This window comes from Epinephelus lanceolatus, chromosome 10 (genome assembly GCF_041903045.1).
Source record: "Epinephelus lanceolatus isolate andai-2023 chromosome 10, ASM4190304v1, whole genome shotgun sequence".
In the NCBI taxonomy this organism is placed as follows: Eukaryota; Metazoa; Chordata; class Actinopteri; order Perciformes; family Serranidae; genus Epinephelus; species Epinephelus lanceolatus.
This window is the reverse complement of record NC_135743.1, coordinates 12,449,136-12,468,328: the sequence shown is the minus strand read 5'-3', so window position 1 is coordinate 12,468,328 and position 19,193 is coordinate 12,449,136. Positions and strand designations below refer to the sequence as shown.

The 19,193-nt window shown below is 42.6% G+C and overlaps 1 protein-coding gene across 4 annotated transcripts in view; it reads right to left on the bottom strand.

Moving 5' to 3' along the window:
• The window catches only part of adam22 (ADAM metallopeptidase domain 22), a 108,242-nt gene that overhangs the window by 76,495 nt on the left and 12,554 nt on the right, over positions 1-19,193 (bottom strand). For all 4 annotated transcript variants that reach the window (XM_078171535.1, XM_078171538.1, XM_033640347.2 and 1 more), the window contains exon 4: positions 597-663. In XM_078171535.1, coding sequence (XP_078027661.1) covers positions 597-663 — 67 coding nt within the window. The remainder of the gene's footprint in view (positions 1-596; positions 664-19,193) is intronic.

Here is a 19,193-nt window from a genome sequence, read left to right as displayed (position 1 = left end):
GTTTCTGTCTATCTAAAAAAAAAAACAAAAAAAAAACCTCTGTTTGTTCACCAGCTAGTTGCTAATTTTGTCTGTCTGTCTCGTTCTGAGCGAGTCATGCAGCCCATATATTCTAGTTGTCAGAGCTGTTTTGCTGACTGCTGAGGTTGAAAATTACGCGGACAAGAGTAGTAAGAGTGAATCAAAACAGCAAAGTTGTGGAACCGTAAAACCAAAACAATGATGTTAGAATGCTCTGAAGAGCTGTGTGATCATCTACTTTGTTAATATAACAATATTGATTACCGCAGCTTGTGAAGAGTGTTCGAATGTACAGCTTGTGTTTGAACCTGACTGAGATCTGATCACGATTCAAACCAACTCCAGATGTGGTTCGACCGATCCAATAGCATTTTAAATGTGTTCTGCATGCATTGCCATTTACAGCTTTAAAGTGCTTTTATCCTTATCCACATAACCAGATACTGATTACATGGTAACATCAGGTGTGAATGGGGTCGTAATGTCAAGACCACAACACCACAAAAACACTGTCATTCTGCTCTGATAATGAGAGTGTGAGTGAGCATGAGGAGAGATGATTTGCAGATTCTTACGCTGGTAACGACGCTCTTCCCTTTTTCTGACAAATGCCTCTCCACATACCCCGAAGACAGCAGATCACTGGGAACAGAGAGGAAAGAAAAAGAGAATTAAAGTTAGAAAATTTGCGATTTTCATTCAAGTGTCACTCAGATGTGCGGGCGTGCTTGTATCTTATGGGATGATTGTATTCAGTCTTGGCAGCACAAAGCTTCAGAGCATCTGCCTGGCTAATTATGACCAGCGTACAGGGACGGAGCTATTTCCAGCACACAAACTCACACAAACACAATTATACAAATCCAGCCTTGTAGCAAATGTCTGGTGTGCGTGTGTGTGTGTGTGTGTGTGTGTGTGTCTTTCAGAGGAATGAAGGACAATTGAAGGTTAGTTAGGAGTAAAAGAAGCAACAACAGCAGAATGGGAAGGAGGCAGGAAATAAATTGAGAGAGCAGAAAGAGTGGCATAAATAAGAGGAAATCAGTCTGTGTGTGCTTTCTCAGCAGAGCTGGACCCAAGAATCCCAATGGAGATAAACACTGCAGGCCCAATCTGAGACAGAGATGTATGAGCTATCGTACACACACACACACACACACGTGCAGGAAAGCAGCATATGAATGGGGATTTGCCCCTTTTTCAGCCTCTTTTAAAATATAATACAGTAAAAAGTTTTAGCCTCTTATCTAACAAATAGGTGACCTGAACACACACACACACACACACACACACACACAGCTGTGAAGAAGTTGGCTTTTATATCTTTATATTTACATTCAGTGAGCAGTGTCAACAGTAATCTGAGGCTTGTATACACACAAACACACACCCACAAAGCAAATGCTAAAAACAAATAAAGCAAACCTTGCAGGATAGCAGCAAAAAAAATAAATCAAAGAGTACAACCAGCATAACAAACTCATTTTTGCCACATTAAACCCGCTGAATCAGCGGCCTTCACATACTTTCCCCAAAACATCTACATCACTGACAGGACTGCTGCATTTATCAGCCAGGAATCGACACCAAAATGTGCAACTGAGACGGTACACAGCATCTGAGCAGGCAACGAGCCGCACTGAACCAGAGCGCCATCAATCAACATCCAGGCATCGACAACAAGAGACGAGAAGGTGGAATGAATTTTCACCTCGTTCTCCCACCAAACAAACCAGCCTCTTTCTTCAGTGTTACATAAGCAGTGTGAGGGTGCAGTGATGGAGGGAAAATGTGGGTGAAAGTGTGAACTTGTGTATTGTAATATTGTCCTTTTTGCCTCTTTTTACACTGAAGGTTGCAACTGTATAATTGTCTGTGTTTCTGGGTGCTTCTGGCAATTCATAGTTTCTGGTTGTAAAATGATTTAACTGTGAATTTAGTGATTCATCACTGACGTCGATGGTAGTGTTCTAAAGGTGCTCCAGACTCTGATTGGCAAGATGTCCACATGGTCGCTCTTCCCGAACACGTTTTTGTAGCTGATGTCTTTCTTCGTCATCTTTTCCTCGATGTTTATTGATGTTTACTTCTGAAAACCTTACACCGGCCAGGTCGCAGAGTTGCAGGGGAGAAGAATTCACACACTTGTAAATTGATTTTCTCAACCCGATGAGTGACCCGCAACCAAACGCCACCATCGTCCAACACCAACCACAAAAAGCACCATCGACGCTTGCAAAATTGACATAAGAGCATCAGTTTAGCACAAATTTAATGGAGCTGACAGCTTGTCGGACCATCACAAAGGGGCGGGGCTTAGCAGGCTCAATTACAATATAAGATATTTGAATATAATTTTTGCTTTTCCCCTACATAAGTAAAAAATAAAGGCACTAAGAGGGTCTGAATAGTTGCTAAAGTTGTCAACACTGAGCTCACCTCTATAAGGAAAAGGGGTACGCTGGATTTATAACACAAGACAAAACAAGAGCATCATTGCAAAATGGAAAGCACAGTAATCATTTTATGTTGATTACCATGTTATTAATCGCCAGAAGCTAAAATTGTAACTGAAATAAAATATGATAAATTGCCCAGCCCTCAGGGTTTCCATGGAGTTTCCATGGTGTGGAGCCACACTTCCAACTCATAAAGCCTCTCCTCACACTCTACAAACAAGCTACATTCAGTACATGTACCAGTATCACTAAAGGAGGCAGAGGAACAGCTAAACATTTGACACACCGAGCAAAAGAGAGCGGAGGAAGAAAAGGGAGAGAGAAGCCATCACTAACTGCTAAGCTAAGGTAACTTTCAGAGGTAAATATCCTGTGAACAATAACAGTGGGATTAGTGGGAGAGCTGTTAAAAAGAAAGAGCTTTAAGTGCTTTGAGCTGAACAAGTGTATGTTTAAATGTATAGCAGGTAATGAGCCACTTTGATGCAGAACAAACAAAGAACAGCTGCTGATAACATAGTACGTGGAAATGAGACACGACCACGACGTGAGTGGAAGTGAACAACAGAGTACAATTTCAATTCAATTTTATTTATAAAGCCCAATATCACAAATCACAATTTGCCTCACAGGGCTTTACAGCATACGACATCCCTCTGTCCTTATGACCCTCGCAGCGGATAAGGAAAAACTCCCCAAAAAACCCCTTTAACGGGGAAAAAAAAACGGTAGAAACCTCAGGAAGAGCAACTGAGGAGGGATCCCTCTTCCAGGACGGACAGACGTGCAATAGATGTCGTACAGAACAGATCAGCATAATAAATTAACAGTAATCCGCATGACACAATGAGACAGAGAGAGAGACAGAGAGAGAGATGCAGGTAATGACAGTAGCTTACAACAACATTATTGAAAGTAATAATATTATAGTTATAGTTCTGGCTACTGTGGTACAATATGTTGAAAGTATGTATTAATATCTGGCAGTATACATGTGTGACAATAATCATATGTGTATAATAACAGTAGAAGTATGACTAATGACTAATGATGGCAGTAGCAGCAGGAGGCATCTGGCAGGACCACGGCAGCAGCACAACCACACACGTCACGCTGTCCAGGCACTGCTGCGATATGAGTTAATCTGAGAGACAGTGGAGCACAAAGACTCTGGAGAAGAAGCCGAGTTAGTGACATCCAGAATGGCCGAGTTAGCAAGATGCAGTAATAGAATACGAGAGAGAGAGAGAGAGAAGGAGAGAAGGTGCCCGGTGTATTATAGGGGGGTCCTCCGGCAGACTAGGCCTAAGTCAGCCTAACTAGGGGCTGGTACAGGGCAAGCCTGAGCCAGCCCTAACTATAAGCTTTATCAAAGAGGAAAGTCTTAAGTCTAGTCTTAAATGTGGAGACGGTGTCTGCCTCCCGGACCGTAACAGGAAGATGATTCCACAGGAGAGGAGCCTGATAGCTGAAGGCTCTGGCTCCTGATCTACTTTTGGAGACTTTAGGGACCACGAGTAACCCTGCGTTCTCAGAGCGCAGTGTTCTGGTGGGATAATATGGCACTATGAGCTCACTAAGATGTGATGGAGCTTGACCATTTAGAGCTTTATAAGTTAACAGTAGGATTTTAAATTCAATTCTGGATTTTACAGGGAGCCAGTGCAGAGAAGCTAAAACAGGAGAAATATGATCTCGTTTCAAGCAGGCTGTGCAGTTGAGATTATATCTTATCCAGCTTGAAAACACAGTGGATGTATTGTTGCTCAAGAAAATCAATAAAAAGATATAAAAAAAAGAAAACACAGTGGAATAGTGAATGTTTGCTGTATTATCAATCACCATAACCATTTGACATGGGAAACGGATCACTAATGGAGTGTGCTTTTCAGTTTTCCAGCTAGCTGTGGACACAGTGCACACTCCACTTGACCACTGGAGCTGAGGATCAACCATGGTTTAAGTGGAGATTCATTAAGGCAGTGGTTTCCAACTGGTGGGTCAGAATCTAAAAGGGAGTCGTAGGGCCATTATGAATGGACCGCAAGTGACTCGCAAACATGACAGGTTTGAAGTACAGTGAATTTCCAGCACAGAGCTTTCATTTCGAAATGCTGTTTCCTGCCATAGAGTGAGAAACTAACAGACAGCTACTTGACAGATACAGCAAACTAGCTTGACGACATGGCTGAACCCAAGTATGATGCTGAATATAATAAACTGTGTGGACCTTGAACTAATGACTAAGGGGAAATCTGGACCCTGTGGCTGGACAATTTGGGAACCACTGCATAAAGGAGTTGAGAGTGCAAAACCTAAGACTTAAAAAACACTGAAGAAGTACAAAATTATTGATAAGAAAACCACAAAACAATCAAAGTAGCCTCCATGTTTACAGCTAATGGTAATCACCACCATCCAAAAGGGTGCCGATGAACCGTAGCAGCAGCAGCAATAACAACTACAACATCTCTGCCGCTTTGGGTTGAAAGAACACTTAGGACGCATTCACACTGGCACAATTTGGTCCGCTTTAAACAAACCCTGGTCCGCTTCCATGGATAGTTCAATTTGTTTGGAGTGATGTGAACGCTCATTCAAACTCTGGTGCGGACCAAACGAGCGAACCCTGGTCTGCTTGAAAAGTGGGGGTCTCAGTTCACACTCACAAGTGAGCCCTGGTGCAGTTTTCTTACAGTGGGAAATGCAAATGGACTATCCAGCGAACCATAGAGAGGAAGTGAACCAAAGAGACGACGTGACGTAGAGTGCAGTGCATTTTTCTTCTTACTCGTGCTTTGTCTTCCAGGTCAGTGGTTGTTCTGGGCAATACCGCCCCCAAACGAGCAGCTGTTGTAACTGCATGACATTGTCCAGGTGTTTTGGTCCGCTTTAAAAAGTGCAGTGTGAAAGTGAACTGAACCAAATGTAGGTGTGAAATTTTTTTGGCATTCCCTGCCCAATCGAACCGAGTCCCCCAGACTATCCTGGTGTGAAAGCGCCCTAAGCAACAAACCTAATGTTAACCAAAATGTGGCCTAAGTGACGACAAACTGTGATGACTAAATGTGATGAAGTGTTGGCTTGTACAAAGATGTTGTTTTCTTGATTTTAAAATGGCGACACAGAGAGATGTGTGTTAAGTGGGTAGCAATTGGCTTACTTAGTTAGTTCAACAACGATTTTCTGGTAGTTGACTGTGAGAATCTGCAAGTCCTGCTCCAAACCAGTTGCGAACTGAAGGTGGGCCTCGAACTGCTCGAATGTATAGGCGCTCACACACAAATGAGGTAGGAAAACACATCCAGATATGTTACATTCGATAGCTCGTACAGTTTGCCCTACCACGGATTTAGACCGTTTTAGTCGTGGACCTTCTGAAGGTATTAATAGATTATTTCTTTATATCCACCATTTCAAAATCTGTGATATCCTTGACAAAAGGACAGACTGTTGAAAGCAAAGCAAACTCAGTTACTGTAATGAGTCATAATAAGGCAGATGGCTGGAAATTGTTCTGCATTTGAAGGCAGACGCGTCATGTGTTTTTCAAATATTATCTGAGCTTTTTATCTTTAAGGAAGTACAAGTTTTCCAACGATGATATGCCGTATATTATTCAAATGAAAGCCCTGACATCAGCGTGCACACATACGCACGCACAGGAGGCTGCTTTCTGAGATGACTAATGGGCAGTTTGCTACAGCAATAAAAAAATATGCAGGGAAAGAGAAGAGAGAGTGAGGTAAAATGGAAAGAGGGAGAGAATGGCTGTCAAGGGAGGAGTAATGAGACAGAGGAAAGGAAAGAGGCGCACAAGGTGTGAATACAGAGATCAGGGTACTAACAGATATCCCATCGTGCACTATCATGATGCTTTCTCCTGCAACCCCCCATATGTGTAAAACAGGCAAACCCCCATTGTACACACTTCACACCCTCAAACCTCACATCACAACAACATCCTGAAAATCAAACATGCCGTGACTCCTGAGTAATATTTTATCAACATTTTTCATCAATAAGAATCGCTGTCAAAATATTCACACACTGCTGTGATGAAGACATTCGGTGTGTGCATGAGAGTCCCTGGGTCACAGGCGCGCGCTGTTAGCCTTTGTTCTGCTGGGATGTGTGTGTTTAAGATTCAGAGCTTGTGATCTTTATCCGGCTCCACGCTGAGCCCAGGCAGGGGGAGCGAGCGAGGAGCATACTGAGGCAGCAAGGCAGACACACAGGGCTCTAATGGAGGACGCTGATAACAGATTTCAGCTTTAATTGTTGCGGGATTTAAATAATTTATTTGACAGACAAAGACGCAAACTCAGCCTCCACCCATCCCCCACACTGACGCACACTAATGTAAAGAGATCCCCCCCTCCAGCAACACACACACACCTCCCCCTCCTCTTCTTCCTGTTAACATGCGTGCACATATATGTATAAATGTATAACTGTGAGCAGCCTCTTTGTAGCTTCATGACAGAATGACAGAAACACAAACACAGCACTGCTTGCATGTGATCTCTCTCTGTGGACATAAACGCTGCAAACTTTCAACATAAATGATGATCAGAGGGTGGCGGGTTGTAAAAAAGGAGCTGAGGACTTCATTAACAAGAATAAACAGAAAAGAAGGGATGAGGGAAAACAGAAATAGGAGCAACTATGTTCATAAATGTAATAAATTATCACATCATTACACCGTTCAAGAGCTTAAAGGAGCAGTGTGTAAAACTTAGGGGGATTTAATGGCAGCTAGCGGTGAGGACTGCAGATTGCAACCAGCTGAGACTTCTCCCAGTTAGGATTCCTTCAATGTTCATTGTTCAGGAGGTTTTTACTGTGAACAAACCAGGTGATTAAAACCAGTAAAAGGGCTGAATAAAAGAGTTTTATCTTACAAATCAGTGTTTCTCATTTGCAGTTTGGCTCATCAGTGACCGTCCACTAATGTGTGCTCACCTTTTTACTGATCAAGATGTTCAGGAGATTTTTACCTGGAGCAGAGTTACCCAAAGAGGTCTCCTCTTCTCCAAAACAAAACCGAACAGGTGATTTAAAGGTCCAGTATGTAGGATATAGGGGGATATGTATGAGTGAAAATTAGTGTAACAAGTTTTCTTTAGTGTATAATCACCTGAAAGTAAGACTAGTTGTGTTTTAATTACTTTAGAATGAGCCAATTTATACCTATATAGGGAGCAGGTCCTTTTCCACGAGGTTTGGGATGTTGCACGGCCATGTCTCTACAGTAGCCCAGAACGGATGAACCAAACACTGGCTCTAGAAAGGGCTATTTGCGTGTTTGCGTCTGCCACCGTAGTTAGCAGCCCCTCTGCAATGAGACTGATGGAAAAACACTGATCTGTAATGCAGATCTTTTTTATTCAATTTTTTCACTCGTTTGAATCAGCAGGTCTGATAAATTTGGAGAGGAGACGTTTGAGTATAATTTGGCTCCTGATAAAAACCTCCTGAAAGTCTGGATCAGAAAAAAGGTGAGCAGACATTAAGTTATCCAAGACATGGGGTGAGCACGCAATAGCACATTGTGGGTGAGCCACTCCATCTCCAAGACACACTGATTTGTGACGTGAAAGTGCTTTATACAGTGTTTTTACAGGTTTAAATCGCAGGGTCAATTTGTTTTGGAGCAGAGGAGACCCCTCAGGATAATTCACATCCTGGTAAATACCTGCTGAACAATGACCACTGAAGATATTCTAATCAGAAGTTAGTCAGTAAGTTAGTTCAATCAGGTATCAAAATTTTCAGCTGGTTGCAATCTGCAATCCTCACCACTAGATGCCACTAAATCCCCCTATATCTTACACACTGCTCCATTAAACCAGTAAAAACACTGAATTAAGCAGTTTCATTTGGCTCATCAGAGATGGGCCACTAGCCTAGCACCTGCTTATCTGTGCTTTTTCCTCTGATAACTCACAATCCAGATGTTCAGGAGGTTTATACTGGGAGTCAAATTACCCGCAGGGGTCTCTTCCTCTCCAAAACAAACAGACCAGGTGATTAAAACCAGTAAAAATACTTAATAAAACAGTTTCATGTTAAAAATCTGAATGTTCTTCTGACGCTCTTTTTGGGGAGAGGCTAACTATGGTGGCCACTGTGAAAACACGAACACAGAGTGGCCCTATCTAGAGCCAGTGTTTGGTTTGTCTGTTCTCGGCTACTGTAGAAACATGGCGGTGTAACATGGCGATCTCCACAGGCGAGGACCCGCTCCCTATGTAGATACAAACAGCTCATTCTAAGGTAACAAAAACATACTGAGTCTTATTTTCAGGTAATTATACACTAAAGAAAACATACTGCTTATATTATGTTCCATTTCTGCCAATATATCCCCCTAAATCCTACACACTGGACCTTTACAGTAACAGATTAATGGTGGTGCAAGTGGTCTATCACATGTCAGATATATTTGCATGGCATCTGGCACCTAAAGGTATCAGTGCAGACCAGATGCGTGGCTGCAACAAAGACGGAGATAGGAGCGCCCACATCTCCTGCTCATTATGTGTCTCATTCACTGTCTGTTACTCTCATTCTCCCGGCTCATTGCTTTTTTAAATAGTCTGCTCATCCTCCACTGTACCGGAGGAGAGTTTTTTCTTGGCTCCATCGCCGCAGCAACATCTGCTTGAGAACTGGTGTTCCAGCTGTCAATCAGGCCTGGAGGAGATTTTAGAGGTGGATCCGCAGACGCTCCACTTTCAGCTTACAACATTTCATAGCCAACCTAGAACAGCTATTTACATAGTAATCACTTCCTTCTCTCGCTTTCTCTCCACTTTAATGTCAGTCAGCCCACACACACACACACACACACACACACACACACACACACAGAAACCTAAGAGCAATGACGCTTTTCAGCTGGAAAAAAGTTGCTCTGAAAAGACTTATTCAACTTTATTAAGTGGGTCTTCAGGAGGTAAAAACTGACTCAAGCTGCGAGTGCACTGAGTCCGCCTGGCTGTCAGTCACATCAAACTCCATCTTTCCTTTAAAGCATTTTGTTTTGAGTTGCTCTGGGTGAAGACATCTGCTGTGGCAACGCAGTTCGATCTCCTGAGGTGAATCATGCACACAAACACATACCAAGTTTCCGTGTGGTCTAAAATTCCTGTCACGATCTGTGTCGCCAGGCAGCGCCATCACACTGGGATGAAGAACGGCACAAAAAGAACCGATTGGCAGGACTAATGTTTATATGTGTGTGTATGAGTGTGTGCATGTGTGTGAGAGAGAGGGAGTGGGGAGTGGATTGGCACAAGTGTTGGGATAGCAGGCTTTTCATTGCTTTCACACAGGCCAATCTAGCAACTCTCAAAGACTCTTCTTAATACACCAATCAGCCCAAAGCACACAAACATAAGCACACCTTAAAAAATTAAGCTAATTTAATAAGATGCATTCATACGTCCACACACATCTGCACACAATCCCTGCAGTCATCAAATGGACTTCTGCTCCATATATGGATTTTTTGCCATTTAACCCAGTAATAAAAGGGCACCGCCACACAAAGGACTGAACATGTGCTGTGTCAGGCGTCTGTAATGAGGATGGGGGAGGAAAGAGACGGGATAAGTGCACCAGAGAAACATGAAGGGGGTTGGGGGGGGGTGCAGCAAAGATGGAAAGGTGGATAGCAGAAATAAAGATGTGAAAAGGAATGATGGAGAGGAGGAGAGGGGGGTGGAGGTTTGTCTTTGGGGAGAGCTGCAGCTGCTTTCACCTGCCCACAACCCCCTTCTCTTCTCTAGCTTCACCCACCCTCCCACTGAGGCCTCATTAAAGGTCTCCAGGCTATAATTCATTCACTCTCCAATCACTTATCAGACATGCAATTCCACCAGCACACTCACTGGGATCCTTGCTCTTATTGCACAGGGAATACTGACACTCACAAACAAGAAATATTGACGCTAATAGAACAAAAAAGAAAGGAAAGAATCAAGTTTGTATTCCCACTCTCTGTAATCTCGGGTCCATTATGCAGTCGGGTCTATAGCACGCAACATACAAGCCAAATAGAGTTGACTCCTGAATTATGCAGTGGCCGGGGATGTTGTGGGCACGAAGGAGAACATGCAGATCTGTATCTGTGACAACATGTGGACTGTTCCACGCCATGCAAAGAGCGTCAGCAGATAAGGACTTTTGGAGCCCTGTGCACTTGGGACCAAGTAATCACGACTTGTTTATTTTTTTCTATGTTCAGCTGATGAGATTATTCTATTTTATGCTCTAACATCATTACATGTGTGTTTGTGGGTACATTTGCTCTCCATCAGACTCTGTGCAGTGGTTAAATAGTTAATCTCCTGACAGTAAACCATAATTTCGATTGATTTTTATTCAGCACGACAGAGGAAAAGGAGTAATCTATAAGAGACAATAGTCTTTAGAGAGGCATTAGTATCTTTTCCTGCTGAGAGAACAACAGTCTTTCCTTCCGTCCCTGTCTTCAGCGAGAGCCGGCTCCTGGATCTGTCTTTGTCTCCACTAATCCTCCAAACGGAGTCGAGACGGCTCGACAAAAGAGAGGGGGGTAGAGATGAGGGGGAGGAAATAAAGGAATATGAGGTGATGGAGTGAGAGTATAAAGAAGCATCAAAGGGGAGGTCCATAATTCAACGCTTGACATCCTGCAGTCTACAAACACAAACCCTGCCCTTAAAAGACACTTTCACGTTTTTAAGGGTGGCTCTAAGGATGGTGATGTCCACCACTTTGGTCCAAACCCAAATATATCTCTACAATTATTTGGATGGATTGCTAGTGTTTTTCTTTCCTTCCTAAAGAGATCCTTTCCTGACACATTCACAGTAGGGATGCCACAGTGAGGAAATTTCCCCACCAGGTGATAATCTTGTGCCAACACTAGTATTACTGATCACACCGGACATTTTACAAGACAAGGGATATTTGTCTATGTCTATACTTTGTGCCTTTTTACACGGGGTATTAACATTATAGCTCATTCGGCATCATAGGAGACAACTGCTGTGGGAGTTGGTGAGAGTCAACCCCCACACACACACACACACAGTGACAGCGCTAACCGTTAGCATCACATAACTAATGTGACCTAATGGTTGTTAATGAGTTTAACAACAGAGTTAAGCTGATTCCATGTGAGTTTGTTGGGATATGTTTAGCTGTGTTAGCTTGAAATGACCATCCGCTGGGAGGACAGAGTCCAGAGTCGACCCCTCTGTGCTGCGTCTAACCTGTGTAACTGCAGCAACAGAAAGTTTGCTTGCCTGTAGGGGATGGCAGCTGAGTAGGTGACTCTTCAGTGTGGCCCGGGACAAATTAGCACACACTGACGAAAGCTTGTGGCCATATGCAGCTTAGACCACCTCTGAATGTGGTCTGAGCAATCTAAAAAGGCACTGAGGATGCATCGGGTGCGTTCCAGAGTCCTGCACAGGTCCAGTTTTCAAGATCCGCCCAACCCAACCCGGCGACGTACCAACCTGCACCCGAACCGCAAACCCGCGCATCAGGCAATTAGTACCGCAACCCGGTCCGACCCACTGAAACACGACCCGCAGCCTGACCCGTAACCCGGATTTAAAGTAATCATTCTGGGTCATATTGGCTGAATATTGAACAGCATATCGCCACAGTTAAGGTGCCAGTAAGTAAATAACGACCTGAATGAAGCAGCTCTCACAATAAAAACCTGAATTCAGCTCCATCATCAACCCTCTGTGTTCTTCTCCTATACGAGTGTAAAAGCACTTGTTTGTTACGTTTAATGCTTTTAAACTTTTAATCTATGTAAAGGAACTTTACATGTGTAATAATAGACTTACTTTCTGTCCAGAGCAACGTTCAGCAGTTACGAGCTGTCACGTGTTTTTAGAATCCATCAAGGAGAGAAGTAAACCATCAGGGAAACACTTCAGAAACATTATAAAGTGATAGTTGTACGTTTTATCCACTTATTTCTCAAATACCTAAATAATTATTTACTGTTTTACAAATTGTGTTATTAGATGGTGAAACGCGTGTAAACAGCTGAACCAATGACCGTTGTGAAATAGCGGAGGCGATCCTCTGAGAGTAAATAATGACCAAGGTAGTTATCTGTAGTTTACCGAACTAATGACTGATGTGTTTATCTAAAACCCGCGATCCGACCCATATGTTATTTTTTCCACCCAGATCCGAACCTGGGAAAATTTTTTTTTCTAAAAACCACCCGCAAATCAGCTGTTTTTGCGGGTCCCCATCCCAGTGCAGGACTCTGGTGCGTTCACACCTGTACTTTAAGCTGTCTACTTGTAATCTGATCACCCAGGACACATTTTAATATCAGGTGTAAACACGGCATCCAAACCTAATTCCAAATGTAAGTGATGAGGGACAAACAGCTAATATGAGACTTAAGCAGTCTTTTTTTGGCTGAGTTGGACTGGAGGGATCATAACACTAAGAGGACATTCCTTACTCAAATGGACTGCCACTTTGGAAGACATCCACATGATTTGTCTATATCGGACTGCTGAGGCCTCATATGAAATTTGGCTGGTCTCTTAATGGGCGCTATGAAGAAAAGGAATTATGCAGCGACCAAAAGCTGCTTCAGTATACAGTGTGGGTATGTGAGTTTTAATTTAAGACAGATTTTAAAATTGTACACCTGTTCTTTAATCTAAATTTAACACTGTTTATCTGTTATCAAAACATCCTAAAGAAATCCAGCAGGGTCTCTGAGGCGTGAATCGACTTTACTAGCACATCCTTAAATAACACAAATGTACTTCTACACGCTGTTACTGCAAATATCCATGCTGCTATTTGTTCTTCTAAATTAACCCTGCTCCCCCTCATATAATTAATTTGTATTTCCCTTCCTGACACACACCACAAACTCTGCAAAACCCACTCAGACACACACGAGTATGCTCTGACTGCTGCACATTACCAGGACATACTGTGTATATGGATGTGACGCTGAGCCACTTAGCAAACACAGCCTGTAATATACTGTTTGTGAGCACTGCATTTTCTCACACTCACAAATATAATTCCCAATGTGATAGCTAAAGCTATGTGCTAAAGTGTGTGTGTGTGATCAGACGACACGCAGATCAGAGAGAGAGAAGCCCTGCCTGAGGGGAGAGAAGAAGAAGAAAGTAAGAGATAGGGATGGAGAGAGGAGAGGAGAAGAGGAGAGGAAGTGGGGACCATTTTTTTAGGGTACTCCTTTCAAGTACCTACCTCCCTCGAGCATGCACGCACACCAACACACACACACTCCACTCTATCTCTCCCGATCTTCTGTACTTACTCAACCCACCCACCAAGACTCAAGGGTGCATGAAGGACATCCACATCTCTCTTTCTCTCTCCGTCCTCTTCTTTCTCTTCATCCTTAACTATTTTTTCTCTCCCTCTTTCTCTCGCTCTCTCACACACACACACACACACACACAAACTCTCCTCTCTGTGTTTTTCTCATTAAGTCCGCAGTAAATCAGATCACGCCTCTCTGCAATAAATTACAGACCTGGGGACGGAGGAAGAGAGACAGAGATGGAGGTGGAAAAGGAGGAGAAGAGCGGAGTTGCGGTGTAGCAACGTCAGGATGCAAGGAGCAAGGCACTGGCGGATAATAAATGATTTTGGAATGGGGCATGAGGGGGAGTTAAATCATACATGTGGAGATATAAGGCTGTATGCACATGTACATACAAGCAACACAGGCATAAATACACACATGCACGCACACACAGCACAGGGACACGCACCAGTAACACCACAGCATCAGCATCTTTCACAGTCCAGGGCAGCTGGACGCCTACACATAATTTAGGGACCAAATGGCCAAAGCCCACTCAAAGTCAGACAAAGTCGCGAAGTTAACACCAACAAGAAATCGGCTTGAATGGAATTTTGATGCACTTATTTGTCCTGCAAGTAAACATGAGAATACTGTCGGTGAAAAAAACCATTTCAATCAAGCAACTCCTCTCACTATGTGGCTAAAAAAAACATAGGTTGTCGTGGTGGTCCAGGGTTTCAGAAGGAAATATCCTCCTCATTTTATACAAAGACTCTTGTTAAAGAGCACTTCTAAGGCTACGATGTGCAAAAAACTCTGGTAGAGAAATACTGGCATAACATAGATACGTTGAAACCTAATTACTTTATCTATCAACAATGCTATGGTGAACCTGTGGGTAGGTTTGGCACAAAAACCACTTGGTTATGGTGGCGCAGTCACAGCTGGAGAGTAAGAGTCACAAGAGCCACTATTCTTATCACAGGTTTCACTTCCTCCACAGTTATCTCAACAACAGACTTCTGGTCTTAATCACATCAAACAACCAAAATCTTTTTCAATGGAAGCGAAATCTTATCAAACACTGGTCCGCAACCTAATGTGTACTAATTTAGGGGTCCGAAAAAGGTTAAGAGCCACACCTGTGGGTAACACTGCATCAAAGGTCTTTTTTAATCTGATATCTGTGATGTATGTGGTGGCGTCAGGTCATGTGGCCTCTTTAAAATGTGGATGTTTATTCCCAGCTTTGAGAAATTTTTAGTAGACTGTGTGAACCAGTCACAGCCAGTGAGTGTAGTTCACTACAGCCAACGATCGCCACTGTAAGTTAAGACAAAACCGGCAGGTCAAATAAGGTCAAAACAAGGATGACAAACCTGCAGAAAGAGCAACATTGATATTATGTTTGGCAATTTGTACCTCAAGTAGAATGTCTTATCAAATGTACCCTGTCCAGATTTTGACCACTAATAGCAACATGGAGTTGTTTTTGTTTTATGAGTGGGTCCCTATTGTGTTTGTATAATGGACGTCCGTGATACAACGGCAATCTCCGGGGATAAAAAGTGAAGCCAATATCGTGTGTGAAAAACTGCAGTTCCTTGAATGTCCACTTGAGGCTGTCTCCAAAGGAAAGTCAATCCCCATACACACCCATATTAAAATGCTCAACTTTACTGGAGGAATAAACATGTTTACAGCCTGGTACTAAAAACAGTTTCGGTCTCTATAGCTAATTTCTCTGTTTATGACAACTGTACGTGGGATGAATTTTTATATTACACATCCATTTGTTTTATCAAGGCTCAAAGTTCAGGGCATATTTAAGGGAAGGGCAGGGCCACTTTGAGTGACAGGCTGTCTGCAAGGTGTCACCGCGGTCTATGGGTCAGATCCACCACTCGGTCCTCCACAGCTACGGCCTCTCAACCAAACATAGTTACGTCTGGCTCCAAACAAAAGAGACTCAAGGCTTCAAAACGGGAGTCAACAAAGCAGTGGGTGACATCATGATAGCTACATCCATTACTTTACACAGTCTATGGTCAGTGCTGAGACTTTTGACTTGAGTTTCCTACAGCCAGCAGTTGCCACCAAAAGTTAAGACCAAACCAGAAATGTAACAAGCTAAAACCAAAAAATAGCAGGTCGCATAAGGTCAATACATGGTCCTGTGGAGATTTTGACCACTAGTAGCACATGGAGTTGATCTTGTTTTTATGAGTGGGTCCCAGTTGTGTTTGTGTCCTGGACGTGCATCAACATGTACACATGCAAGAATGCCAGTGATGCAAAACACAGTCCTGCCATCAAAAAAGAAAAGGACTGCTAGCGAGCAAACATGGATGCAACATCCTTGGTTTAAAGATATTTTCAACGCTTTGGAGCTCTGGTAGCTGGTAGATACAGTGCACACCACATAGCTATAACATTCAGGGTTTAATTCCAGCCTTACGACCCATTCCCATATTCCCATACCCCCATTCCCAGTCTGCCTTGTCACCGTCATCTCTCAAATGAAGGCAAAAATTCTTATTGATTCTTATAGACAGATTACCCATGTGGTCACTGTCACTGAGGATACACCCACAGTTACCAAGCTGGGAATGAAAATGTAAATAATTACGGCAAAAAGGTGCAAGTTTTTTCACTCGATCCAAAACTTATTTAACCAATTTAAAATCACCAACAAGAGTGAGTAACATTAAAGAAACCGAGATAAGTAATTTGCCCAATTCTCTTTATTTTCCTCCTCTTAAGTATTGATCCTCCCCTTTTCCATCTGAGCCTCATCTCATTTGATCTAGTCTTGTTAGCTCTAATTAAGACAACACTTTACATGCCTCTCCTGCACCTGAGGCCCAACGAGACGATACACACAAAGACTCTGCAGCAGCTTTATATTGACGACTGCGATGGGGGGGGGGCAACCTTCCTCACACACACATTTCTGCCCGTGCACAGACGCACCAACACATATGCACACATTGATCAAACCACTGAGCCATGGGATGTTTGGTTAGCTTCCTACCTAACAGAGGCAGTTAGAGGGATCCAATGGTTATATCAGCGCTCTATCTTCCCCCAGCCCCCTCCTCAATGACGTTGTCATTCGCTGGTGCACACACATATTCACACACCCCTTCACACAGATGAATAATGCATTCAGCATTGCCTGGAATTGACCCTCAGCATTTGCATAAAGTATTTGTGTGCATGCAGGGAAAGCTGACATGACACAGTAGTAGAAATAATAATACACTGAGTGTCTGTCAGTGTCAACATCGCACATGAGGAGACGGAGAAGCCCTCTTCTCCTCATATTGCTGCTGCAGCGGATTGTTTCTAACACTGAAGAGGTTATGAGTCCCAGCTGGACGTGTCCACCTGTTCTTCTCTCTGTCTGCTCTCACACTGTCGTACATACATAACCTACTGTATGAATACAAAATCAGATACTCTGCTCATTCTTTCCTTAACACAGTCAAGCTAATACCTTTCAGTTTTTTATCATTTGTTGTCAGAAACTATGCAATTTATTGAATACATTTTGTCCATACATGTGATAGAAGAATAACTTTTTTGTTTCAACAACACTATGAGTTTGGGCTGGTCAATAATTCAATATTATCATTTAATGAAATTTCTGTGGAACTGTATCATCACAACGTGAACATAGTGTGTCACGATACTGAAATTTCTAACTTTGGCTATCTTTCAGTTTGTTTTGTTTTTCTTGCCTGTGTATTCTTGTATCAGTCTGTGTCCTCTTTCTAAATTTAGAGACTTTTGCAGGTCCCTGAAAGCAGCGCAGACGTTATTCTTTTTACCTCAGCAGCAGTTTGTGGAGTTTTGAGTAATGGGGTTGATAACTGATCAGTCGATCAGAGCTGATCAGCAGATCGATGGATAACTGCAGCAGCTGTTTTTAACTGAAAGCAAACTTTATACCCAGCGCAACAAAGAGTTAAGTTCACTTTCACTGCGCTTAACCTTCTGCTGCTCCATCTGTGGAGCAAATAATAACCAATAGGTATACATATTCCAATGGCTCAGATGAACACCCAGACGTGGAAAAATTCAACATTCAAAACTGTCAATACATTTTAAATACTAGAATTCAGAAAATTTTCACTATATAAGTTTACAGTTTAGAGTAACTGTTATAACAACAGCATGAACCAAAGTTCCTAAGTGTGATCAATATTGTTATAAATCAAACGATTTTGACAGCAGCGCATTTCCAAGTCTCTTTTTGTTCATAATAATTTTGTGGGACATCATCAAGTTGAGCATGTCATACAGAAGACTGCATGAAATTGCCATATTTTAAAGAAAGGTTGCAAATAACGCTCACTTTTATCACTAAAGAATCTGCTTTATATTTCTTAAATGAACTATGTATAAAATCTAGTCTATAACATATCAAAAAATTGTGAAAAAAATTCCCCAAGTTGACGTATTCAGTTTGCTTATTTTGTCCAAACAACAGTCCAAAACCCGGAGATATTCAGTTTACTATCATAGAAAACAAAAGCAACAAAAAAAAATCTCAGGAAACCGGAAACTTTAAGGGCAACTTTGCTCGAAAAACCACTTAAACGATTAATCAATTATTAAAAAGGTGTCCAATAAATTGTCTTTTAATCTCTTTATAAACTGTATAATATATAAATATGAAGAAGATAAATTGCTGATATTGTGATATTGACTGTATCGCACCACCTAGACTTATTGATATGACTTCTGCTGAATGAGTAAACAACAAACTTTACTCACATACACAACGCACAGTCTATCACAGCTTGTCAAATGCACCGATCAACTTTTCTGTAACAGTACTATAGCACTGGAAAGGGCAGTTATATGTAGCACAGTACACAAACAAACATCATCCCAATGTTTCCCCTTCAACTCATGATGGACAAGCCGGAAACCATTACACACACACACGTATACACACGCTCCGCTTTAATCTTAAAGCACCATCTATTATTCAGCGAGAGCAGGTGGGAGGGGCGGGGTAAAGGGGTAGTAGGGGCTTGGCTGAATGGAGAGTGGGTGTGGAGGGTGGGAGCAATCAAGGGTGGAAACATGAGTGAGAGTGTGAGTGTGTGTGTTGGGGTTGAGGATGATTAAAAAAAGCGGCAACCCCCCATTCCCTGCACATTTCAGCTCACCCCAGTCCCATGAATGGTAAATTGTAACCGGCCGCTGAGATGGAGGAGTAAGAGGAAGACAAAGACAAAGACAGGGGGAGAATAAAGACCCCATGACCCACCAACCCCCTCCTGAGTGACTTCCTCTCTATAGACTGCCACACTTCAGATGGATGACTCGTGTCAATACGGCACTTTGCTACTGAAAGAGTTAACGAC